Source organism: Eulemur rufifrons, chromosome 16 (genome assembly GCF_041146395.1).
Source record: "Eulemur rufifrons isolate Redbay chromosome 16, OSU_ERuf_1, whole genome shotgun sequence".
NCBI classification, from domain to species: domain Eukaryota; kingdom Metazoa; phylum Chordata; class Mammalia; order Primates; family Lemuridae; genus Eulemur; species Eulemur rufifrons.
Window position 1 is genome coordinate 33,095,906 of NC_090998.1, and position 26,377 is coordinate 33,122,282.

The following is a 26,377-nucleotide window of genomic DNA, read 5'->3' on the forward strand; positions in this document are numbered from 1 at the left end:
ATTAGGGTACTACTGGCCTAATAGAATGAGTTAGGAAGCCTCTGCTTATGCTTTCTGGATGAGATTGTAGAGAGTTGGTATCATTTCTTCCTTAAATGTTTGGTAGAATTCACCAGTGAAACCATCTGGGCCTGGTGCTTTCTGTTATGTTTTGAATTATTGATTCAATTTCTTGAATAGATATCAGTCTGTTCAGATTATCTGTTTCTTTTATGAGTTTTGGAAGATCGTGTCTTTCAAGGAAATGGGTTGTTTCATCTATGTTCTCAAATTAGTGGGCATAGAGTTGTTTATAACGTTCCTTTATTATGAGAGTAGTAACAATTTGTGTCTTCTTCCTTTTTTGCTTGGTTAGCCTGGCTAGAGATTTATCAATTTTAATTGATCTTTTCAAAGAACGACCTTTTGGTTCTATTGTTTCTACTCTGTTAATTTCCTGTTTTCAATATTTTTGCTCTAATTTTTTTTCTTCTTCTTGGTTTTCATTTGTTCTTTTTTCCCCTAATTTCCTAGCTTAGATTATTGATTTTATATCTTCTTTTCTAATATATGCACTTAAGGCTATGCATTTTTCTCTAAGCATTTCTTTTGCTGCACTCCACACATTTTGATGGTTTAATTTTCATTTAGTTCAAAATATTTTTCAATTTCTCTTGAGATTTCTTCTTGACCCATGTGTTATTTAAAGAAGTGTGTTGTTTACCTCCAAATGGTATGGGGTTTTCTAGCTAGCTTTCTAGTGTTGATTTCTAATTTAATTCCATTGTGGTTGGAGAGCATACTTTGTATGATATCTATTGTTTTAAACTTAAGGTGTGTTTTATGGCCCAGACTGTGGTCTAACTTGGTTAATACTCCATGTGAGCTTGAGAAGAATATATAAAGTCCAAAATAGGTTTTACTGGGACCCTACTCAAGGTATCTGCAGGGCTGCTCTTCCTCCAGAGGCTCTAGGGAGAATCGGTTCCCTTGCATTTTCTAGTTTCTAGAGGCCACCTGTTTCCTTGGCTTGTAATTCCTTCCTCCATCTTTAAAGTTCATCATTCAACCTCTGTTTCTGTGGCCATATTGCCTCTGTTTTTGACCCTCCTGCATTTGCCTTTTAAGTACTACTGTGGTTACATTGCGCCCACCTAGATAATATAGGATAAGCTCTGTATCTCAATGTCCCCTATACTGTGTACAGTAACATATTCATGGGTTCCGGGGATTCAGAAGTGAACATCTTGGAGGCAGTGTTAGGGGGCATTATTAGGCCTTCCACATTAGCAGAATCAGGATTTGATTCGAACTCAATAAGCTTGCTCTTGGAACTACTCTTCTTTCTGCTTTCCCTACCACTTACACACCTAAATGTCTCATTTGTGCTTTGTTTTTATTGTTTGTTTTTACCTTTCCTAGTAGGATGTAAATCTTCTGACATGAGACATGTAGCATTTGAACCATATGAATTCAGATAAATGAGATTATATGAAATGAGGCATCAGGAATAGAGGAAATAATGTTCTCATTTGATTCCCCAGCCCTTTAAGGATTTGTGTATCTGACTTTTCCAGTTAACTAGTTACTTCCTAATATTAACATAAATTATAATTTAAATGTTAATATTAAGGTAAATATTATATATGCACATATATTTTAACTTAAGTGGCCACCAAAGCCTAGTAGGTACTGTTTTTAGATGTAACTCTAGTCTCCATCATTCCTCTAAACTGGCCTTCTAGAATTGTAATATATATATATTAAATAAAGATGGTTTATCCAAAATGAAAATTCTTCTAACAGCTCATGTTGCCTTAGTTTCGGTTTCTTTTTTTGTGGGAACAGAAGTAAGATTCTGTCAGAGGAGTTTTATGTCATTTTTTAGCAATTTTTAGGTAGAACAAATTTGCCGTTGAGTTTGTTTTGCCTGTTAACTATTCTTCTAGTCATCTGAAAGCATAAGCAGTAGTCAAAAGCTTTGGTAGTTTGTTTTATCATATTCCTTTATTCCTAGAAGCATTTTGTGAAAATTTAACTATTAACACAGGCTACTATAGTAAAGAAATATGTGAAACCACATTTGGATAGTGTTTTCATTATGCTGGCAAATTTAACTACATTTTCTAAGCAGTTTATGTGAACCCCACCCATGCTGTAGCCTGTTTCTCATTTTGATGAGGTCCAAGCTCGACAAAAACAGTAACAAAAAAGTCTTCCTGTGTGGCCTGTAGATATCAAATCTGAAGATTATTAATGAATTTCCAGCTAGGGATCATAAGCAAACAAACTCTCCTACAGATAACTACACCCTTCCTGTTTTGGGATTGAGTTTACTGTGGAACACATTTCGGAAATAGGTTTCTGACAGTTGTGAATTGTATTTATAAAATGTTGGAGGGTGAGGTCTTCCTTTAACAAAAAAGTAATTATTTCCTGTCTAATGCCCAACCAGTACATTTTAAGCAATCTTTTTAGTAAATTTACCCTCTGGTGTAGGGAATTACGGTGCTTTTAGCAGTTCTGGTTGTTCTTGCTAACTAAGATGCAAACACTTACCTAATTTACAACAAAAAATTCAAAAAGACTTAAAATTTAAAAATAAAACTTTAAATGTTTACGGTGTCTTGTCTCCAGAGTGACAGTTTAAATAAATGCATGAACATCTTAATATGGTTTTATTTTTCATATGCAAATATGTAGCATATTTATGTTCTGTAAATATGCTAAATGAAGACTTACAGTTTAGGTAGAAGGCAGATTTACATTAAAGAATTTGCAGGTTAATTCACAATGTAACATTATCCTCATCTAGTACATCTGTTATAAAGAAGCCTGTAAAATTTAGGCCACCCAAAAAGCAGTCTGCTGAGGCGTGTGGTTGGTGTTAGAATGCTGTTATTATGTGGGCTGACTGGTTTGGTAAGGAATTCACCTCCACTAGGACTGTGAAACATCATGCTTCTGACTCTCCTCCAGGGGGACTGCATTGGCTTGTCTTAGGTACTATGTATTTGTTAGACCAGTCATAGTATGTTTTATTGTCATATGTAATATTATCTCAGTAGTATACTGTTTTCTAAGTTCGTTTATCAGAATACCAGTATCAGTTCTCAGTCATGTAAACCTTAGGATAAACTAGAAAAAATGGTTTGTTTAAATTGGTAAATGAAACTTAATGGTTATTATGACTAAATTTCATTACTCTTTAGAAAAATGTGTATGTGTATCTGAGATGAAGAAGGCAGATAAGGAAATTTATTGACTGATTGATTGACAGGGTCTCACTCTGTTGGCTAGGCCTAAGTGCAGTGGCACAGTCATAGCTCACTGCAGCCTTGAACTCCTGGGCTCAGGGCCATCCTCCTGCCTCAGCCTACCCAGTAGCAGGAATTATAGGCAGGGGCCATCGTGCCCTGTTGATAAGGGTTTTATATATTTTAATTAATGTGTCATTCGAAGAATTTACCCTTTAAATTTCTTTGAAACTTGTGGAGTTGAGAGCAAGGAAATGAATTTAGTATAATTTAGCAACTTAAAACTGAGAGTTAAAAATTAAAAATATTCTTTAGCTATTTTTAAGCAATCAAAACAAATATTGCAGACATTGAGAAAAAATATAGCAGCAGCCACTACAACTAGCAGTGACCATTTGAGGAATAAAAACTTGTCATAAGTCAAGCAATGTCTCATATCACTTATTTCTAAAGTTTCCCCAAAGGAATGAAACCTTTTTGGAGAATAAACAATGTTGATTGTTATTGTTAAGTTAGGAAAGTAAAAATTAACCTAAAAGTTTTAAAAACCGGATAGTTTTTATTTCATTTAATTTTCATGGAGAATTCAACTGTAACTTTTATTTAAATACATGAATTACTGAGTAGGAAAAATAGCATAGAAGTCTAACATGCATGTGGTGACTGCACATTAAGGAAATGACAATGTGGAAGAAACTTAGCAATTTTTAGACAGGAAGTATTTAATTGCCACTGATAAACATATATACACATTGACATAAAATAATAGAATCTACACATTGAAGTAGAAAAATACATACATATATACACATGCATGTTGTCTTGACCATAACTCTACCTGGATGACTTCAGCTATGTTAAACATTTATAACTTGAAAAGGTTTTTTTAAGTAGATACTTTCAGCATTCTTGTAGTTCTTGGTTGTATAATAAACAGAATGTTGAATTTGTCATCTGCATGTTTCAAACAAAGAATCTAAAGTTAGGGGCTTACAAACTTTTTTCTTCCAAACACATAAGTGAACAAAGCCATTGATATATGCCTTACCTAAGCCTTTGTTCTTAGATATTGTCATCTCTATCTAGTCTGGTGTCCTTTGAGTAGACTGCCTTATGCTGACAAATGCCATGCCAAACTTCTGCATTTGGTCATATGGTATATTAATGTTTTTATTCTCAAGTTGTCAGCAAGTCTCAAAGATAAAGGTTTAACTGGCGTCTGGCAGTAGTGACAATGCAAGGGCAAGAGAGGGTGAACAGTATCATTGTGTCTTCCCTTTAGACTCGTGCATCGTAGTTTTGTTAACTCACCTAAGTATTTAGTTAATTTTTTTCACTCTCAGCTAACCAGAGTATGTTTCACCTTTCTAGGTTTACCGACAAGACTGTGAAACTTTCGGGATGGTGGTGAAAATGCTGATTGAAAAAGATCCTTCATTAGAAAAGTCTATACAGTTTGCATTGAGGCAGAATTTACATGAAATAGGTGAGCGGTGTGTTGAGGAACTCAAGCATTTTATTGCAGAGTATGATACTTCTACTCAAGATTTTGGAGAGCCTTTTTAGATTTCTTGCTCAGGCAAAAAAAAGTTTCTAGATTTTTTTCCCTCCTGGATTGCGTAAATCCTTAATATATGGAATTTTTGTGATGAAGAGAAATAGTTTATGATAGTTGACCGCACTTCCAATGTCAAATAAACATTTAAAATAGTCTGTTTAAAATATTTTAATTAGATTTTTTTCTACATGTAAAGCCTCCTAATTCATATGCATCTTTGCCCCCCGCTTCACCCCCTAAAATGATGGGTCAATTCATTTTTCAAGCTTTGAAAAAGCAGTCCTGAAGAACAGCTTTCTGTGCCTACTCATGTTCTGTAGTCTTCCAAGTATATAATCATTTGTTCTTCACAGGAGTGTAATTTACAGGCTAGAGATCATTCCACTTAAACATTAGTAGTCTTTTTGCATTTCATAGTGAACGGTACCATGTGAAAATGTTAGGATTCTGAGTTGTGATTTTATTACCTTGTTGCTTGCTTTTCTTAGGCTTTGTGACTTTTAATATGTTAAAGTGTACTGTCATAATAAACTGAATACTTTGGTATCATAGAGAATATTTGCTTTGAGAATAAGTTTCATTCAGTGATAACATAGAGCTCTTAAATCTCTGAAAGACACCTCAGAGTAAAATCCTTTTTCCTGAGTAAATGAACTAAATGTCATCTATTAATCCTGAAGCTTTTGACTCTTTCACTGATGTATGAGCCTTAAGCAATATCATTTTTAAGACTAATAAAAGGGGCAATTTGAGATGACAGATTAGGGATATTTTAAAGTTGAGATTTCTCAAAAACTTCTGATCAAAAGAGGAAAAATTTGGAATGTTTTATTTTTTCATAGGTCTAGTAGTGGAGTGCAGTTTTTTGTTTTTTTTTTATAGACCCGTATTCCCCACCTCAAGAAAGAAGGTGATTGATAACATGTCCATGATTACACTATTTACAGATTATTCCCTTGTTAATCTCTGTAGTCCAGTGAGTTCTTTGTTCTCCTGCCTTTTGGAGGTCCTTAGTCCTTCAAAAGTGTTCTTGAAAGAAACAAAGCAAATAGGTGTTGATAGTAAGCCCCACACAGCTGCCCCTTACCAAGCAGCCTGTGTGAACAGTCCTCCATGAGTGAGCCATCCAAATCACGGGTTAGTTAAGAATCCAAGTGGGACGACTAGGATGTTCCACTCATTTCCTGATCACTTCCATCAGCCCTGTGGCATTGAGCCAAAATATACAATTTTGCGGTGTTAGTGAGGAAACCTTAAAAATCATGTTTGTTATTACTACCCAATTTCATTATCCTCCCATCCTCTTTTGGTTTCTACTCTCTTCTTACTCAAATTCTGGCATTATTTTTAGTGGCCTCTACTGATAATATCTAAAGAGCTACCCCAAAGCACATAAAAATTATATTAAAATTGGAAATAGCAGTATGAATAATTTTAACAGATCCTCTATTGGGTGCCTCAAAGTACGTATTATGCTGTTCCACAAATTTAAAAGCTAATTGAGGGCAACAGTTATTTTTTTTAATTTCCTAAATGAGATCACCTTAAAGTTTTATTTTTGTCATTTAGATGTTAATTTATCTAACTTTAAGCCAAACTAAATCCCACATATCAACTCCGGTATTTTTCCTTAATAGCAATGATTTTATTTGTTACCCACTTTAGATGGACTAAGAAAGGTACTGATCTTGTTTTTCCTCTTTTGCCACCAATGTTTCTCTCTCTCTCTCTCTCTCTCTTTTTTTGGTTCTTTTTTCTTTTTATTTTATATTTGTTTTTTTATCACTAATACTGTTTTGGGATTACCACCAATGTTTTTCTTTTCCTTAAATACTGAAGCCCCAGGATTCATTTTCTTTAGTCAAGACGTCACAAATTTAAAAATAAAACTTAAGAAACTACCAAAGGCAAAGGCAAAGGAGTTGTTCACTTTGTTGAAATTCATTAAGTTAGAGAAGTCTTACTAACAGATGCATTTAAATGTAGGTTCAGCAGATAATTTCTTCTTCTCCCCTTCCCCCAAATTACATTCAGCTTTAAAGCTGTTTATAGCTTGCCATCAGCATTATTCTGGTAGGCTTGTCAGTGTTAAAACTGTTTGTTTAGGGATTTTTTTTTTTTTAAGCCCTTTAAAGTCTAATTTTAGGATAGGTGAATTCAGATGTGTACCAGAGTGTGTATTTTACAAAATGTTCTTGATTAAAGAGATTTGTTTGTAAATTATCCATTGTTTTTTAAGTATGCCCAATTGATGTGATAAAATTTTCATTGTCTTACCATAAAGCCTTGATGATCAACAAGGAGAACGCAGATATTATAAAGCTTTTTGTGAATTTTAAAGTGCAAAATAAAGTAACCACGTCTAAATAATTAGATTCTTTTCTCTTATTTTAACAGGCTTAACGTGTTTTGCTAAAATGTAGGCTTTATTACTTTCTACTACAAGATTGATTATGCCTTAGTATTCAGTTCACCTATTCAGCAGCAGGATAGAGGACGTTTGAGAATTGAGAAACTATAGTAGTCCCCCTCATCTGTGGCTTTGCTTTCCATGGTTTCAGTTACCTGCAGTCAACTGTGGTCTGAAAATATTACATGGAAAATTCCAGAAATAAACAATTCATAAGTTTTAAATTGCGCACCGTTCTGAGTAGTGATGAAATCTTGCGCCATCCTGCTTCGTCCCATGTGGGATGTGAATCATGTCTTTGTCCAGCAGACCCATACTGCACACGCTGCCCACCTGTTATCTACATCTGCCACTGACGTCCAGCCGTCAACACGGTCATGGCCCGATGACTCCAGGATCACCCACAGCAGATGAGCCTCCTTCTGATGTATCATCAGAAAGTCAGTAGTAGCCTAACACTATGTCACAATGTTTACATCATTCCCCTCACTTCATCTTACCACATAGGCCTTTTATCATCTCACTTCATCACAAGAAGAGGGTGAGTACAGTACAATTAGATATTTTGAGAGAGACTACATTCCTGTAACTTTTATTACAGTATATTATAATTGTTCTATTATTAGTTGTTAATTTCTTACTGTGTCTAATTTATAACTTAAACTTTACCATGGGTATGTATGTATAGGAAAAACATAGTATATAGGGTTCAGTACTGTCCAGTTTCAGGCATCCACTGGGGGGTGGGGGGTCTTGGAACATGTCCCCTGGGGATAAGAGGGAGCTACTTACTGCATTAACTTTGTGACTTAGGGAGTCTTGATGTCTGAAAACCAGTTAAATAAGAAAAGATGGTGCCTGACACACAGCAGTACTCAATACTTGTGTAATTATGAATCTGAATTTTAAAGAATTGTAGGATTAAAATCCTACATCTTTGTAGTAACTCTTGGAGGGCAGGAACCTTATTGTCTTTGTAACCCCACTTCTTAGCATAGTTTGGAACATGGTAGGTACTCATATTCGTCAACTTATAGTTGTCTTCATGAGGAAGTTACATTTGACCCCTGGATCTTAGAGGAATAGGATTTATTCAGGCAGAGAAGGGGGAGATGGAGGGAAAGGCATAGGCCTGTGTACTGAAACTGGTCAGGGAGGATGATAGGGGATGATGGTGGGAAAAATTAAGAGCAGAATGTGAAGGATGTTGAATGCTTTAGTGTTACCTTTTCCCCCTACTTAAGAAGAAAAATTGGAAACATTACTTATGTAGTATTCTTGCCAAAAATGTAGATTTCTCAGAGCTCTCAGCCACTTCCTGGCCCTGAGCCAGTTCATAGATCTAGAACCTCTTGAAGGAAGAGGATGATGTATCATCAGAAAGTTAGTAATAGCCTAGTCTTTAAGGAAGGACTCTGCTATAACTGCCAAAATATATATTGGTTTTAACTTCGCTCCAGAGTTTTCTGTAATGATCCTGAGCTCCCAGGAAGGCTCTGACAGTTCTCTGGTAACAGCTTTGGACATGGTAATCTGGTCTTCTTTGAAGTATTCATGCTGGATGGCATTGAGTGTTGTGGGCTGCCAGCGGCCCGGGTGGCTTTATAGCTGTTACACTGCTAAGACTGGCACCTAGAGCTCCTAAGAGTAATGGCCACATTCTCCTTGCCAGACCAAGACTTGTGGTAACGTTATACATGGTGCATTTATCATCTCCTTCTTGCCACTTCTCTTGAGAGCACAGATGTTATCAGATTCAGTGGGTGGGGGGAAAGCAGGGGTTGGGGGGGACCAGTAACTAAGGTAGTTACCAAAATCTATTCTCTTCTTTTCCCAGGGTAATAGAGTTGCTATTGACTCACATGGTTGCCTAAGTAAGGCTACATTTGCTATGTTTTCCTTGTTACATGTGACCCAACAACCAAGTTCTCTCCTATGGAATTTGAATGGAAACACTACTCTTTCCAGGCTAGGACCCTGAGAACAGTTGATGTGCCTCCTTTGTGCTTTTTTTTTTTAGATGAGGTCTTGCTCTGTTGCCCAAGCTAGAGTGCAGTGGTGGGATCATAGTTTACTGCAACCTCAAACTCCTGGGCTCAAGCGATCCTCCTGCCTCAGCCTCCTGATTAGCTGGGACTATAGATGCGCACCGGCTGATTTTTCTTTTTTTTTTTTCTTTTTTTTTTTTTTTTTTTGTAGAGACAGGGTCTTGATACATTGCCCAAGCTGGTCTTGAACTCCTGGGCTCAAGAGATCCTCCTGTCTCAGCCACAAAGTGCTGGGATTACAGGTGTGAGCACTGCACCTGGCCTGCCTTGGAGCTGTTTTAGAAGACAAGATTGAGGTTCATAAGGAGTAGCTGTTGGGGTGAGCAGCATGTAGGCTTATAGCTCCCACAGCCTCAGCGCAGCCCCAGGACTCAGAATCTCTGTGGCTGCTGCACCAGGACTTGTGATGGAGTTTGAGAACACCACGTAAGTGGAGTGAACCTGGTAATTCAACTCTCCTATTCTAGGAACCAAGATTAAATAAACATAGTACCTTTTCAGCTTTGCTTACGTGTTCAGAGATTGCCAATAGCAGCCCTCTGAGATCTAGGGGAAAAAAATCTTTTCCTCTGGGTAACTGGGGAGAAATAACATGAAGCGAGGAAAATATCTTGCCCTCCACATATTCTAGATGGTCTCTAAACAGTCTACTTAATGGAGATAAAGTCAATTTGAAGCCATACACATTGATAGGGAGACAACCAACCCCAAATTTCCTTTTGATTATTTAATTAAACCTCTTGCCCATTTAGAATCCCAAGCATTATTAAAAAACACCAACACCCTTTAAAGTTCCCAGCTCCCATTGGTCTTTGGAGGAGGGAATCCTTGCCAGACAAATGTGTTGGCAAATGAAAGAGAAAAGGGAAACAACACTTTATGCTGAGTGGGAAGACTCTTCTGTTAACTGACCTAATAAATTCAGTTTAGTCTCCACAGAATGCTGAAGCTGGAAGGAAACCTCTGAGATGTTTTAGCAGTCTCATTTTACAGAAGTGGAAATTGGGTGAGAGCACTTAACCTGCTTGATAATGAGAGAAGTGAGTCTCCTAACCCAGATCTCCGGAATCCTGGAGTCCGGTGTGCTCTGCACCATGCTGCAAGATCAACTCTGTGGTGGGTTTATATCAGACTAGTAATGTCTTTGCCAACATCAGTTGCTTGGTTCAGTTATCTAAAAATGTTAAAACATTATTAGCATTTAAGATACATATTCTTAATGGTACTGGTAACATTGTCTGGAATCAAATGATTGCAGAGAGTGGGTTGTAAGTTACTTCTAAAGTCGGCATAACAGCACCTTGGGTACATATAGCAGTAGAGATGTGAAATTTCCTTTGCAAAAGAAAAGTTGAGGCTAAAGTTGATGCCTAAAATGGGAATACTTGACCAGCTAGGTGGGTCTGTTCAAACAGAATAAATTGGCTTTAATCCTGTGACCAAGTCTATATATACACCCAATGTCTTACTTTCCTCCATATTCCCTTTCCAAACCATTTTGAAAGTCACCCTTAACACATTAACTGCCATGTGAGTTGTATTTACCTTATGTTAGTTTTGAGCCCAGGGCCTCCTGAAGCATATGTAACTCACATGTCTCTTCATCTTGGGAGCCAGGAGAGCTATTTTTCAAGTTGCGTATTACTCACACACAGAAACAATAAGAAGTAAATTTTTCATTAAATTAGAAAAGATCATTTTGTTTTCAAAGCTTTTATTCTATTTTCATAATAAAACAATATGGCTCCAGGGGAAAAAAAAGTTTTTTTTCTAGTGTGGCAGTCAGTGTGTTAAACTTTATTCCCCCAGTAAAGTTGATGATTCTACAACCTTGGTAAAACGTGAGTTTAGAGGTACAACATTCAGTTCTTCCTGCTCACTTCAACTTGGCCCAGTTTACCTGGAAACTTTTCTAATATATTTGACAATTTACAGAAAACCCATGTGACTGTATAGGAACATATACCTTCTGTTTTTAGACCATTCCAGTGAATGAATAGAGAATGTAACCAGGCAATTAGCAATTTTCTCATTTGACTAATTAAAATGGATTTTATCATAATTGTATTACTAGCATTGAATTGATAATGACGCTTGTAGTAGAACTTTTTTACCCCAATAATTGTTCCTCTTTGTGCATCCAAAAAAGGTCACTTCTATTTCTATAAACAGTAATTAGTTGTGTATCCCCTAGATATCTCTAAGAGATAGGGGAATCAGCTTCAGACTTTTGAATCTATATAACCCAGGAGGTGGAGACTGCCTGATGGCTGGCTCATTTTATTCAACAGTGTTTCAGAAATGTTTGAATTAGTTGCTAGCATTTAAAAGCTGGGCGATTTCAACAAAAGTTCAGATTCCTGTCCTCTCTTGAAAAATCCAATGGTCTAGCAACACTGGTTCTTTCCATGGCAGTAGTTGAGAGTCTGTTAGAAAAGAGCAGCTCAAGAAACTAAAGTGTGCCCACACTGTGTTTGTAGTAATTGTTCTAAAGTCTTCCAGGCGCTCCTGAAATAGGTCCACACTAACGTCCAGCACGATTTAAAGCTCTGGGTCCCATCTCCCGAAGACCAAACTGGGCAGGAACACGTGCCATACGTGCAGATCCAGCCGTCTTAGGTACCCATTTCAATTTTACAATCCTTTTTATAAGGCCATGACTTGTATCTAAAGTGAGAGGGTTAAACAGCAAATGGTATCTTTCTCTTTTGGTACTTTTGATAACCCAGGAACTAGAAAGTGTTAGAGAGCAGCAAGTGTACATACAAAATGAATCATTTTCTTTGAATGACAGCTGAAAGGAGTTTCTGTCAACTTTTTTGCCAGTGTCCTTCCATGGGCCTTCTGCCAAATGTTCTCCAGTGACTGCTCTCAAGTGAGGAAAATGAAACCGTTAAGGTTCTGCTTCACCCATGTTGAGATTAGATGCAGTGTTTTAACATTTGATGTTTATTTGGGAACCAAATTTTGGAGTTTAGTAACTGACCAGGTACTTTGCACTCTTATTAACTAGATATTTTCAGACCTTTTAGCAAGTAAAGCTTTATTTTCTTGCCTAATTTTTTATAGAACTGCAAGGTAGTTGCTTCCCTTTCTCACTTTGTCCATAGTCTTCTGTTAATTGCCACTAATGGGGATTAACTTTTAAGCTTGAAAGTTATATCATTATTGTGAATAAATAGTTCTGCATTTCCTTAAGCCTTCGGCAATACATGTAACCTCAAAAGTGTACTTGAAAACTACCGAGGGCAGTGCCTTCAGCTTGAACCTGCATTTCTCTAGGGTAAGTATCACCGGTTTACTATGTTTTCCATTCTTTATAAGCAACGTATTGCAAATCTTTTCTAAAAGGATGCCCACTGTTTGTAGCATAGGTTCTGAGCATTTCTTCAAAATCAAGATACCTGCTTATATATTGAGATGTTGTGATAGAACAAGCACTCATATATTATGTAAATGTCAATCAGGAAAATTTCTGAGAGGAAAATTGGCAATATCCAAAGTTTTAAATATATAACCTTTGTCCACTAATTACACTGCTCCCAATTCATGTTCATGTGTGGCAGTGTAGGATAAGGCATGTATGAGGAAATTCAAATCAATCATTAAGGGACTGGCTAAATAGATAAAGTGGGATATGAAGCAGTCATTGGAAGAATGAGGTAGACCTATATGCACTCGTGGAGTGTCTACATGTAAAATAAGTCACAGTATGTATAGTTCACTACCATTTTTAAAAGAGACACATTTGTATGAATGTGCTTTGAACATCTGATACGCTACAACTGGTTACTTTTGGGAGATGCTGCACTGTCTTTTGTCCTGGGTGAATTTCTTTACTCATGTGCATGCACTTCCTTTTCATTGCTGATATATTCTTCAAATGCACCAGACCAGGGAATGAAGACACAGTTACTGAGGGAAGAGCTCTCCCACCATTAGTGCTCTTCTGAAGGGCCTCTGCCTCACCCAGGTACAAAGCCTTGCCCTGTCCAGGGATGGGCTTGGGAGGCTTCAGCCCATTCACTGATGTACCTATGGGATTCATGTTTGTCCTTCCCAAGGCCTCCAGGAGGTACGGAAAAATATGCCTCTGGTGCCTGAAGTCCTATTTCCCACCTACTAGTTGGGGGCGTTGGACACGCAGGAGTCAAGTGGAGGTCTCTTACCCTCTTCGAAGGACTGCAAAATAATACGTCATGCCTGAACGGAGGTGCAAAATGGAAGTTATTTGGATGTATTTGCAAAGATTTGTATTCAGAAAGGTAGTTTGTTATTTATTGAGCGTTTATTAAATACCTCTCTAAAGGTCCCAGAAGCCACTAGGACCTTTAGTTACGACTGAGAAGCATATGCAAGCATGGCACATATCAGAATATCTGCTCAATAGTTTAAATCCAACATAATTTCCCCTTGAATTAGAACCTCCTAGTAACGTGAAGTACTCAGTGGCACAGCATCCTCTCATTTAAAGATTTTAAAAGAAAAACATAACCAGAAGACCCAGTTTTCAAAATTGCTGTGAAAAGCCAATAGATTAGCTGGAAGGGAGGGATAAAAAGGAATAGCCTCTCTTTAAACAATAAATCTACAAAGTCCTCTGCCACAAAAAGCAGATCCTTGTAGTTCTGGTCTCTTCCCATGAGATAATCATCACCTTTGCTAAGAATGAGAAAGGCACCCCTCCCCCCAAAGGGGGAAAAAAACCATTCACCCAAACAGCTTCTACTTGTTTTTACCATATATTCCAGGGGTATATATGGGGTTTTTTGTTTGTTTTTACATTTATACAGGTTACATTGCTTGACCCATAAATAACACTCGTAAGATTAATAGGGCCATAGTTTTAAAGAGTATTTACATAGCCCCACCATGCATACAGAGCCTTTTTAATATTGAAAAATCAAAAAAATTGAACTTTCCATCACTAGGCAATATAAATTTGACCGTCTAAACTTATAAACCCTGACTAAAATACAAGCAATCATTTCATTCATAAATGCTGTTTCTGGTTCCCTAACAAATCTAGCACTGCAGTGTAACAAACGTCTTACAATTTAGGGATATAAAAATATCAGCTTTAAAATCTGAACTGTACAGTATATACATTAATATTTGCACCGTTAAATTAGGAATACACTTAAGTCTATGAAATACTACATTATAAATAGCAATGTCTTTTTTTCAATCTGTAGCTGGAGTGAATACGATGTTTAACTGGCTAAGGAGGGTTGAAAGGGGGCAAGTTGGCCTCGCACACTAAGATGCACAGTGTTAGCTAGGTCACCATGAAGATGTGCATGCCTCACACCAAGACAGACCAATCAGGACTTGAGCCAACCTGACTTAAATAAATGACAAACACTATTGCTTTACGAAGGCAGCTGGAGTTCTCCATCTTGTAAAATCAACACCCCCATCCAATCACCTTGAGACAGTATCTTTGAGTATTCCCTTGAGGACTGGAGACCAAAGCAGCTACATAAAACTGTAATGCACCTGACAGGCACAAGATGTTATGTCCACCTGTACCATCCGAGGAGGGTCAACTGGAGAAAACACCTTTCAAATGTTCATCTGGCACTGTAAACAGCAGTTGGGTTCTCATTTACATGGGCAAAGAAAGCACTTTAAACTATTTTAGCAACTTTCCTATGGAAGAAAAAAGATATACTTCAGATGGTTAATGGCTAAGTTTTAAACAAATGATCTCCGTAGCTACTGGGTTAAGAAATAATACAGTTTTTGCCCTTGTGTCCCTTTTTCTTCTTGGATTTAGTTGTCCTCTGACCAAACGGAGGGGCAGAGAGTGCAGAAGTTGGACTAGAAAGATCATCTGTATAGTAGGCGTATCTCTGTGGCCGGGGTTGAGGGATTGGTTGTCCAAGAAAATATCCTTCTTCTTCTGAGTCGGAAGAGGAGGAGGAGGAGGAACACCAGGAATCATCATCCTCACCATAGAGCCCCAGATACCTGTTCATGCCCAGGTTCTGCAGCGCGTAGTCAGAAGTGGCATGGGCATACTGTCCGTAGAGGTCAGCATTTTGGATGTATGCTTGGATCTCCCGGGCACTTTTATTCTGTATAAATTTCTCATAGTTATCGGGGGTGTAAAGTCGCAGTCTGTCTTTGGGAGAGTATTTTCTTTCTGTAACTAGATTCAGGGCATTGTCAGAGCGGGACTTTCTACTTCTCCTGCGGCGATGGTGATGAGACCTGGATCCCCTCTCTTCAAAATGGTAGACCCGTCTCCGAGTCCTTTCACTCATTGGAGGCTGCCGGATTTCGATGTCATAGTTCCCATTGTCAATGACATCATCTGAAAACTTGACCTGCTGTGGTCTGGATTGAGACTTGGACCTTCTGAGCACTGGCAGATGTACTGGTTTCTCTTCAGGCATGATTTTTTCTGGACACAACTCTGAACTCAGACTCTTTAAGGACTCTGCGCTCCTGTGCAGCATGGAAGAGTTCAAGGTTCCCATATTGCTCATTTTCTCACAATCTTCTGCCTCCATCTCCTCAAAGTTTTGCAGAGAATATAATGATGGCCTCGGCTTGCTTTCTCCATCCACTGAAGCTCCTAGAAGAGAAGCCGTAACAAGATATGCTTCTCAATAATCCTAATATTCTGACAATTATTACAAACAAGCTACTGAAAGGAAACATTTCAAAGAAAATTTCCTATTTCAATATTTGATTAAAACCTCCTAGAGAAAACCAACATGTATATATACCAATTGAGAAGAGGTATAAATTTTGTTAATTGATAACAAGGGGCACAGCCTTTCTTATGAACCCACCTATTTTGGAGTCAAAGATTAGTTATAGCACATGGTATGAGCAGCAAAAATTTAATAGCGCTTCATAGAAGCCTCTTCATTAGTTTATTAACATAAGATGTAGAAGCTTCTGCTTCTCAATCCATTAAAGCCAAATTGCTTTATTTGAACATCTCTCAAATCAATCCCTTTTTGGCATCCACATGGCCACCATCACAGACGTGTTTTTTTGTTCGTTTGTTTTTTGAGCGATGGGGTCATACTCTGTCACACAGGCTGGAGTGCAGTGGTGTGATCATAGCTCACTGCAGTCTCGAACTCATCTCCTATGTTCAAGGGATCCTCCTGCCTCAGCCTCCCCAGTAGACAGGTACATGCCACCATGCCTAGATAATTTATTTTTTTGTAGAGATGGCGTCTGGCTATATTGCCCAGGCTGGTCTCGAAGTCCTGGCCTCAACTGATCCTTCTGCCTCAGCCTCCCAAAGTTCTGAGATTTTGGGTGTGAGCCACCACTCCGTACCCATCTTCCTCATCTTTTACTGAGGCTGTGGTTTGCCGACCACTAGTCTAACAGCCTGCTTATGTGTAAAGTTCTATTGCAACACAGCCATACCTATGTGTTAACTTACTATCTGTGGTTACTTTCTACAATGGCAGAGCTGAGTAGTTGCTGCAGAGACTGTATGGCCTAAAAAGTGCTATCTAGCCCTTTACAGAAGAGGTTTGCCCATCCCCTGACCTAGATCTTCATCTGGTCTTCTCTGCCTTCAAGATTAACTTTCTGTTAAAACTTTTCTCAAAGCTGATATTGATCTCCTTTGTTATAATAGGGCCCAGGTAAGTTAGAGACATAAATATAGCCCAACAGACTGTGACAACAGGGAGTGGTGTAACTTCCTACTTTTTAAAGGGAGCCTGTTTCTCAGCCCATTACTGTCAAAAAATGTCAGCCGTATTGATACTTAAATTTATAAAATTATGTCTATTTTAGATATTAAAAACACCTAGCACAGGGCCCGGCAGACAGGAGGTGCTTAGTCTCACCCCCTGTTCTTCCTCAACTCCCCTTATCTTGGACAAGTGTGCAGAAGCCAGGAGGGTAGCTCTGTCTTATCCTTGTCACTGCAGTGCCTGGCACAGGTCATTCCTGTCCATGGGCAGCTGCTAAAGCCATTCCTATGCATGCTACAGAAACATAACCTTTATGAAAGGACTGGACACCACTAGTTTGACTATGAAACTAGCCATGCAACAGCAACATTCTGTATCCAAAGACTTGTCGCAATGTGAGTTTCATAATGTGCTGGGTTCTAGGCCCAATCATTTGGCCTCTTGGTAATTCAAGTTTTCTTATTTGTAAAATGCAATAATATCCACTCTATATAGCTGAGGGTCATTTTAAGGATAAAGTATGGATAACTTACATGAATGTGCTTTGAAAACATTAAAAGTGATATTTTGTAATCTGAGTAAAAAATGTTCAACTATTCTTGAGCTATTTATTGCCACAGGGCAACTTAAGAAAACTTAAGGCCTGGCCTGGTGGCTCACGCCTGTAATCCTAGCACTCTGGGAGGCCAAGGCGGGAGGATTGCGTGAGGTCAAGAGTTCGAGACCAGCCTGAGCAAGAGCGAGACCCTGTCTCTACTAAAAATAGAAAGAAATGATCTGCACAGCTAAAAATATATATAGAAAAACTTAGCCAGGCATGGTGGCACATGCCTGTAATCCCAGCTACTCGGGAGGCTGAGGCAGGAGGATTGCTTGAACCCAGGAGTTTGAGGTCGCTGTGAGCTAGGCTGACGCCGTGGCACTCTAGCCCGGGCAACAGAGTGAGACTCTGTCTCAAAAAAAAGAAAGGAAAAACTCAATATGTTATGAACTTATAAAGTGTGCAGGCCAATTTTAATATCTTAAAATTCATATAGCACAATCCAAACGGTACAATATCTTTTGGCCACAATCCATTTGCAGACTCTTTTCCAACTAAATCAATTTCGTCCTCTTTAAAACAGGGATATGTATTTTATACACATGTACTCACCTGTATGTATACATGTTTGTTTTGCTATAGCATTTGGCATTTAAATGACATGGCTTCATTCCATTAGTCCACAGTTTTATTATTTTTTTTAGAGATAGGGTCTCGCTCTGTCGCCCAGGCTGGAGTGCAGTGGTGTGCTCATAGCTCACAGCAGCCTCAAACTTCTGGGCTCAATGGATTCTCAACCTCCAGAATAGCTGGGATCACAGGTGCATGCCACCATGCCCATCTAATTTATTTTTTTGTAGAGATGGGGTTTTGCTATATTGCCCAGGCTGGTCTCAAATTCCTGGCCTCAAGCAATCCTCCCGCCTCGACTTTCCAAAGTGATGGGTTTATAGGCATGAGCCATGGTGCCTGGTGGTCCACAGTTTTAATTAACATAAACCCTACTGGTGCTGAATTGTAATTTTATGAATAAATTTTTCAGTGGCTCCTTTTTCAAGTACCCCATAATCCCTAAATTACATACCTGTGATATTAGACAAAGCCAAAGAATCCATAGAATCCCGAACACTTTGCTCTGGTTTCAAGTCTGACAAACATTCCAGGGAATCTTCATACCACTGTGTCTGATCATGATTATATCCCGAAGCCCCGTGGTCCAGATCCAATTCCTGGAGCCTTCTACTGCTTGCAGGGCCTGGGTGGCTGCCATAAGCAGAATCGCCCAGTCCATCTTGCGACTGTGCCCAATACATATCAGATTGGTATTTTTTACTTGCAAGGCTCTGGTTATTTTGCTTTAATTCAGTCTTATTTTTAACCATGTTATCAGATATCCAATGCTCATTGGCTCGGATATCCATCTCGCTGGGCTGCTGCTGAAAGAGGCTTTTATCACCAAACTTGAGGAGGAGCTGTGTCATATAATCTTCATGCTCGGCCCATTCTTCAGGGTCTTCTGGGGTTTCGTGTTCTACTCTGCCTTTCCAAAATTCTTCATTGACAAAACCTGCTCCTTGCCTGGTGAGACTCAGATCATCCAATTTTCGAGAAAGGGTGTCATCAGCATTGCCTGAAAGGCCAGGAAACTTGTAGTTCAGAGCAGGGGACAAGAGGAGAGACTGTCTACACTGATCCGCTGAACGACTGCTTTTGCCCATTCGGATGCTCCTTCTGGAGTCTCTTGATCGAGCTGACTGAAATGCAGAGTCGGAAGAATCGGAGGCATGGACATCTTCACCGAGGCTGCATGTTTTTGAGCAATAAATCTGACCTTGTTTGGGAAGGAATGGGCATCCCAACAAAGAGGCTTTACACTGGGCACAAGAAAAGCATGCCTCCGTGGCATGCCAGTGCTGCCCGTCGTAGGTCATCTGCGCATGGTCAACACCTGTTTTGAAAAAGGACAGAATAACGGCTTATAGCTTAATGTCTGCAATGAAGGAAGAAATGGGGAAAAAAAAAATAAAGACAGTGGGTATGAGGGAACTCTCAGGAGTGACGGAAATGTCTGTATCTTGATAGGGGTGTGGGTTATGCAGGTACATTTAATCCTCATTATTCATGGATTCTGTATTTGTGAGTTTCCTACTCACTAAAATTTGTAATGCCAAAAGCGATACTTGTGACACTTTCACTTTTGCACATGTGCAGTGTGGTGAAAATTTGAATTGACCAACTTGTACGTTCCCAGCTGAGGTCAAAGCAATGCTCTACCTTTTGTTTCAACTCTCAGACTGTAAACAAGTGTCCTATTCATGGTATGTTTAGTGCCATGTTTTTTGCATTTTTGTGCTTTTTGTAGGTGATTTTGCTGCTTTAAATGGCCCCCAAATGTAATGCCAAAGTGCTATCTAGTGTCCCTAAAGTAGGTTGTGATATACCTCATGGAGAAAATACACGTATTACATAAGCTCCTAATCTTGAGTTAGGATTTGGCCATGACTTCAATGTTAATACATCAACAATATATACGCAATAAGGCAGCTTTAAACCAAAACACACATGAGGCGAGATTATGTATCAATGGGTTGATGAAAATGTGACCAGCAGCTCACAGGAACCTAACCCTGTAGGTCCCCTAGGAGCAATGTTCAGTGTTCACGAATCCAGTATTCAGTGTTCACAGCAACTTTACAGAACACAACTACTGCAGATAACAAGAACAGACTATATATTCACTTGTTAAAACTCAACTGAAACATTCAAGATCTGTACATTTTCACTGTATGCAAATCATACCTCAATTTAAAAAAAAAATAAAAAAAGAAGACTGGATAATCATAGCCTGACTAATGGCTCTGTGACAGGGCAGACAGGCGGGCCGGGGACTTACCAATGTGTTCCCCACAGGTTTCACAGTACTCTGCATAGAGAGACTCGAAACAGCCACAGCAGAACGGGCGACCATCCTTCATGATATACCTCTGTCCTCCTAGGACCGTTTCACACTCAAGGCAGCAGAAGTGTTTCATGTGCCAGTGGCGACCCTCAGCTTCTGTGCACTCATCAGCAAAAATTATCTTTAAAAAGAAACATGAAACCACAGAATGAAGAAAAATCATTGCAAACTGCTTTAAAGGCCAAGTACTGCATGTTTTCTGGGCAATGCACAGACACTGGCTCTAAAAATTCTGGCCGGGCGTGGTGGCTCACGCCTGTAATCCTAGCACTCTGGGAGGCCGAGGCGGGTGGATCGCTCGAGGTCAGGAGTTCGAAACCAGCCTGAGCAAGAGCGAGACCCCGTCTCTACTAAAAATAGAAAGAAATTATATGGACAACTAAAACTCTATATAGAAAAAATTAGCCGGGCATGGTGGCACATGCCTGTAGTCTCAGCTACTCGGGAGGCTGAGGCAGTAGGATTGCTTAAGCCGAGGAGTCTGAGGTTGCTGTGAGCTAGGCTGACGCCACGGTACTCACTCTAGCCTGGGCAACAAAAAAAAAAAAAAAAAAAATTCAGATAGCTACCTTGTTTCTTATAGCCACGAACTTAAATCTAACCTGATTTAGCTATAAAACAAGAACATAAATTGACAGTGTTGAAAAAGAGAAATGAGACAAACGTGTGCTTAAACTTTAAAAAACAAAACAGACTTCTACATTGGAGGTAATTCATTTGGTCATATTTTTGCTCCCCAATAACACTTTGTTGGCATAATCTGGCAAAGAACATAATTTAGTGTTTTAATAGAAAGAAAACTCAAAAATTTAGGTCTGTAGGGTCAACATAGTGACAGCTCCACAGATGCTGAAACAGTATGAATAGCACTTGTATGGATAATGCTTCGTTTGACCTGATGGCCATCTCCAGATTAAGGACTTTTAAAACCTTTTATTTTTTTGGTTTCAAAATAATGTTCAAATAACAAATCATTGAAAAAGCTTATAAAATAAGTAAATGTATAAAAGTAAAAACTAAAAGTTTACTGTCACAGACTGAGGGAGACTAATAAGATACAAGTAAATGCAAGAGGTACCTTGGATTAGGTCTTGGAATTTAGCAGAACTGGGAAAATCTAAATAAAATCTATAGTTTAATTAATGGTATTACACCAATGTTAGTTTCTTAGTTTTGGTACATATACCATGGTAATATAAGATGTTAGCAACAGGGGAAGCTGGGAGAAGGATATCTAGGATCTCTCTATAATAGCACTGCAACTCCTTGTAAATCTAAAATTACTTTAAAATAAAAAGCTTAAGGGAAAAAAAAGTTTCCTTTCACACCACCATCCCTCTTCCCCATCCCCCCAGGGCAACCACTATTAACTTTGTCTTTGCACACTTTTCTGAGGATAAACAGGTAAGTACATTATATTGGGTTTTTTCCCCTTTATTTAACAAAAATAAGATCATCTGGTACATACTCCTCTGCAACTTGTTTTTTTCTCACAACCCATCACAGATATCTGCTGCCTCTCTTTCTTAGCTACGTATTATTCCGTTGTATGAATGTAAAAATATACTTGCAGAACAAAATCCAGGAGATATTTATGTTTTGCTTAGATGTGGACAGTGGAACATTGGCTTACTCTAAGTTTATTTTTCCCCAGTGTGCAGGAATGAATTTTTTTTTTTACCTCATCACATGCTGAGCACCGTGGTTTGAGCAGTTCTGCGTGGTGCCTGCCACAGTGAATTTTTCCATCCTGATAAAAATAGATGAGGTCGACCAGCAGCTCGTTGCACGTGAAGCAGACAAAACAGGATGGGTGCCAGCACACGCCAGGGCCCGCGCGGGAGGCGAACACCGCAACTTCACCTCCGTTTATCTTCAGCCCGCACTATGGACAAACGGGTTTGCATGGGAAAGGGTCCTTTCTTGATGACGGGATTCTCAGCCTTTCCTACTTTATGATAAACCCCAAATTTAATCAGGAAAGCTTTAATTTTTGTCTCCTCTGATTAAACTGTTCCTTAATACTGTATTGCTGGTGACTCACCACCGTAATGCACATGCCTCAGATATCCTATGACACTGGCCTGCGTTAGCCTGCTTCTAAGGACAGTGTAATCACATTCACAGGAAGAGTGGTTTTCCGCAGCCAGCCTCCTGCTGGATACATTTCCTACTCTGAGAAACGCTGGTAAGGATCTGAATGTCTTCACTATGTTTCTGCATCTTTTGAATATGAGGTGCATCCTGGCACCTTCCTCCAATGCCAGGATCCCACGAAAGGCAGGATTTCACCCGGAGTTTGCACAGGGGCACACAGACTCCTGCTGCCATACACGGCAGAGAGGCCAGTTATGGATATGAATTGCTGTTTAATGGAAAGCTAGGCTGTCGTTCTTTCTCTTATTTTTTGGAGGTTTTCAGGGCCCACACCTGTGCTGTCCCTGTCACCTGCCCTTCCTCCCCACTCCACCTACATCACACCCACAAGCTCCGCATCCCAGACAGGGCTACCTGCTCACACACGGCGTGCATTACTGCTCTGGACAAAAGCTTAATTGTTCCTCTTCCAAGTGCTTCTTTCTTCCGTTGAGCACTGAACACTTGCAGTTCTTTTTTCTCCTCTTCACTCAAAGACTGGCAATACCGCACCTTCACAGAAAGGACAACAGAAGTACTACACTCGAGTGCACAATATTCCTCACCAATTTTTTACTTCCAGAGTTAAAGTTTCAGGAAACAAAACAGCAAGCTTAGCTAGCCTGCCTCATGCATCCCTAGTTTTAAAATGGCGCCATACCTAAACCTTGCAGCCTCTCTAGAAAAGGGGAAATGCAGTTTGAAGAAATAGCCTTATTCTATTTTATTTTTTTAACATGAAATGATTAATGTAAACCCTTATCAGCGGAGACATTTAAAACAAGCAAGCCATTAACCTTTCTACAAAAGGCTTAAACTTGTTAATGGCCATTTTCACCCTCCATTCTAGAGGCACTCAACTCCACTCCAGGCCTCAACTACCATAAAGCGCTGGCTCTGGATGCAGGGGCAGGGAAATCTCAGGAATCTATGGGCTGCTGGAAATTGGTGGGTGGCTGCAAACACTATAAAAACCAACTTGTGTTAAGTTTATTGCACTGACACCCTTTTCTCTCTTCTCCTGAAGAATGGAAAGCTGTATTCTCTGGCCAAATTTTAACTGAAGAAAAGCAAAAGACAGCCCTAGCCAGTGAGGAGCTGGGGTTTATGAGAGGCATCTCCATGCTTATCCTGTATTTTTTCCTTTTTCTAATTAAGCCTTCTTCCTGATATTTTACCTCATTATCATGCGGTGGCAACTGGTACAAAAGCTGTTTAATCCGATGTTTCTCTCCAGGGCTGTTAACATAAGGAACCTTTTCCTCTGGTAAGCAAGCAAAATAGAGCTGGATCTGCAGAAGACAGAGGATGGCATCAGCACACAGAGCATCTGAGCTTCCTCGATCTTTAATAGTTACCTTTCCCTAGGTATCAGGTTTGGCCTCTTGTAGCTAATGAGAAGACCAGCTGAGCCAACTCGGAACTGCCAGCACCTTCAGGCAACTAGCATCCCGCTGCTAAACTGCTCTTCAGGAATGTAATTTGCAGTGACAATTAGGGGCATCATAAATTATGCACCATAAAATATGCACATTTAATGCTGCTATTCTTCAGCCAATCTTCCGAGGGTCACCAAGAGATCAGAGTCCTGCAAATGACCACACGGGCTGGGTGACACCGTCCAAAACCCAGCTGCTACAGAAATACATTTCATTTGCTCTCTGAACTTTACACATTACAAAGACACAAGTTGTCTCATTAAACTTTATAAGTTCTCCCTTATCAGTTTCTCTCAAACGTCAGCTTTGCTTCCCTGGGTACAATTTTCAAAATACCTGGAGCCAGTTTCCCCAAGGAAAACGGAGAGGAGCCATATTGAGCTGTGTTTTATTCACCTGGTAAGGAGAACTTAATTTTTGTTTGTTTCTATGTTGTATTTAAAGGAATATTTCTTAATGAGCACTGCAAAGGATAATGCAGTGCTAAGAAGGAATGAAAGTGATTCAAGAAAAAAAGACAGGTATTAGGATTTGGGGCCTACTTCAGTAGCTTAGTAAATTACAAAACCTACCTGCCCTAAGATGTAAGAAGGGGTTCTACCTAATAAGTAGTTTGTCAAAATATTGCTTTCCTAGCTCTGGACCGGCACTCCACCCTCTCTCTATTGTATCAAATCTAGAAGCTTTTTACAGTTATAAATGCTTACTGAATACCAGCTGTAGGTGCGCTAGGTACAGTGCTAGGCTGTGATGAATAAAGGTACCCTGTTCTCAAAGGAGTGCCCACCCTACAGGAGACAGAACCATAACTCAGAAGCAACCATATACCCAGCAGTCATCTTTTATTTCAAATGAAGCCTTTGCCCTTATAATAAAAAATATCTTCAACAAGTTCATCATCATAAGGATATTGGGAAAATAAAAATAGGCACATAGAATGTTCTCATCTTCCTTAAAATAACAATATAAACAAAACACAAAATTAACGTTTTTTTCCAATCCCCACTGTGTGGGGACAGACTCTTACATACAAAGTTATCAAAGCAATAACACTTCAAATGTTTTCTGAGAGTTCTGTATCTCTCTTTCAAAGCAAAAGCGTTGCCGAGACTGGAATGGAAACTTTCCTCTTTCATTATCTTTCTGTTGTCAACCAAGTTTTTACAAAGGTAATTCCTCTCACTCTCTCAAGGGGGACTCATCAGAAATGCACACAGGCAGTGCACAGGTAGTACTCTGGGTTTCATTCATTAGAGCAAAAATGGCATCATTATGGGGCTTCTGCATCCATGAGTACTAAGAGATTGGAAATGTTTGTCGAGAAACTAAATATGACCTTGCAGAGCAAATATTCAAGCCATACAAAGAGAAGTGAGGACGGAGGAGGGTGGTGAGCCAGCATCGCAGCGATGTTTTACATAGATGTTTTACATATTTAAAAAACGCAAACAGAAAACTAGGACGATGGGGTTCCCACCTGCTCCGGCCTGAGGCCCGGGGGCACCCAGGCGTACTCCTCCAAGGCACAGCCGGAGTCATCGTCTGACGTGGAACTTCTCTGACACCCAAAGGCCAGTTTGCTCATTTTGGGCTCCATCTCCAAAGGCATAATAATAAAGCTGAGAGCCTCGTTTCTCAGTCACAGGGCATCAAACAATGGCTGCTGTGGACACTGTAAAAAAACAAATTAAAAACTTGAATGCATTTCTCTTACCCCCAAGAGCATTTACTGAATACTGTTTACACATAGCTGGGCCCAGAGAAAGTAATCAAATTACCAATGTCACAACCCCCCGCCCCCCAGGCCACTGAAACCTAAAATCTAGGGCGATACAATTCAGAAATAGACCGGCTGAGTAGTTCAGAAAATGCCACCAAAGCTAGTTTATTTCTAGTCACCTTTAAAAGGTGCCTCTCTACACACAATTCATTAGAAAAGTTCTCAAGAAAGTTGCTTTGTTGACTTTCTAACTTGCCCACAAATGAAATTCCTGTGAAGTCCTATGAGTTGCAGAAAGAAGTGTTAGGGAGTGGGCCGCCTGCCTTGCTCTCTACCATGCGCCATGAAAAATGGCTCGAGACCTCACTCGGGCCCCCTGTTTCCTAAGCGATTTTTCCAACTGAGGCAGTGGGCCCACTGCGCCAAACTGCTTAGGTTTCAGGTTTCTAAGCACGCTTTGTAAGACACTAAACTTAGTTTACACAGTGAATAGAAATAACACAGTTAAATCCTTATATAGCACATTAAACCCTCCAGCCTTTACTGAGGGCTAAAGTCAGCCAGACGTTCATCAATAAGTTCCTTCAACCAACCGGAATTGAACACAGCACTAGGTTAAAATAAAATCCAGCTTGGTGGCTACTGATGTTTAAT

The 26,377-nt window shown here is 39.4% G+C and overlaps 2 protein-coding genes across 8 annotated transcripts in view; one reads left to right on the forward strand and one right to left on the reverse strand.

Annotated features, from left to right (window-relative positions):
- Nucleotides 1-7,179, forward strand: part of PPHLN1 (periphilin 1) — a 182,086-nt gene extending 174,907 nt beyond the window's left edge. For all 7 annotated transcript variants that reach the window (XM_069489844.1, XM_069489849.1, XM_069489850.1 and 4 more), the window contains one exon: nt 4,608-7,179. In XM_069489844.1, coding sequence (XP_069345945.1) covers nt 4,608-4,802 — 195 coding nt within the window. In that variant the 3' untranslated portion in view covers nt 4,803-7,179. The remainder of the gene's footprint in view (nt 1-4,607) is intronic.
- A 7,704-nt stretch (nt 7,180-14,883) lies between these two features.
- PRICKLE1 (prickle planar cell polarity protein 1) lies at nt 14,884-25,612 on the reverse strand. Its single transcript, XM_069490188.1, has 7 exons — nt 25,481-25,612; nt 23,743-23,856; nt 22,940-23,077; nt 22,110-22,313; nt 20,363-20,549; nt 18,554-19,417; nt 14,884-15,835 (listed from the first exon to the last, which is right to left on the reverse strand). The coding sequence occupies exons 1-7, from the start codon at nt 25,610-25,612 to the stop codon at nt 14,979-14,981; spliced, it is 2,496 nt and encodes an 831-aa protein (XP_069346289.1). The 3' UTR covers nt 14,884-14,978.
- Nucleotides 25,613-26,377: the final 765 nt, after the last annotated feature.

Excerpts from the sequence above, each read along its gene's own strand:
- PRICKLE1 (XM_069490188.1), bottom strand. The coding sequence starts at position 25,612 with ATGCCTTTGGAGATGGAGCCCAAAATGAGCAAACTGGCCTTTGGGTGT. Across the intron at positions 22,314-22,939 it reads TGCACGCCGTGTGTGAGCAG|TGCGGGCTGAAGATAAACGG; the intron begins GTAGCCCTGTCT and ends GTTTGTCCATAG. Across the intron at positions 15,836-18,553 it reads GGCTTTGTCTAATATCACAG|GAGCTTCAGTGGATGGAGAA; the intron begins GTATGTAATTTA and ends CTTCTCTTCTAG.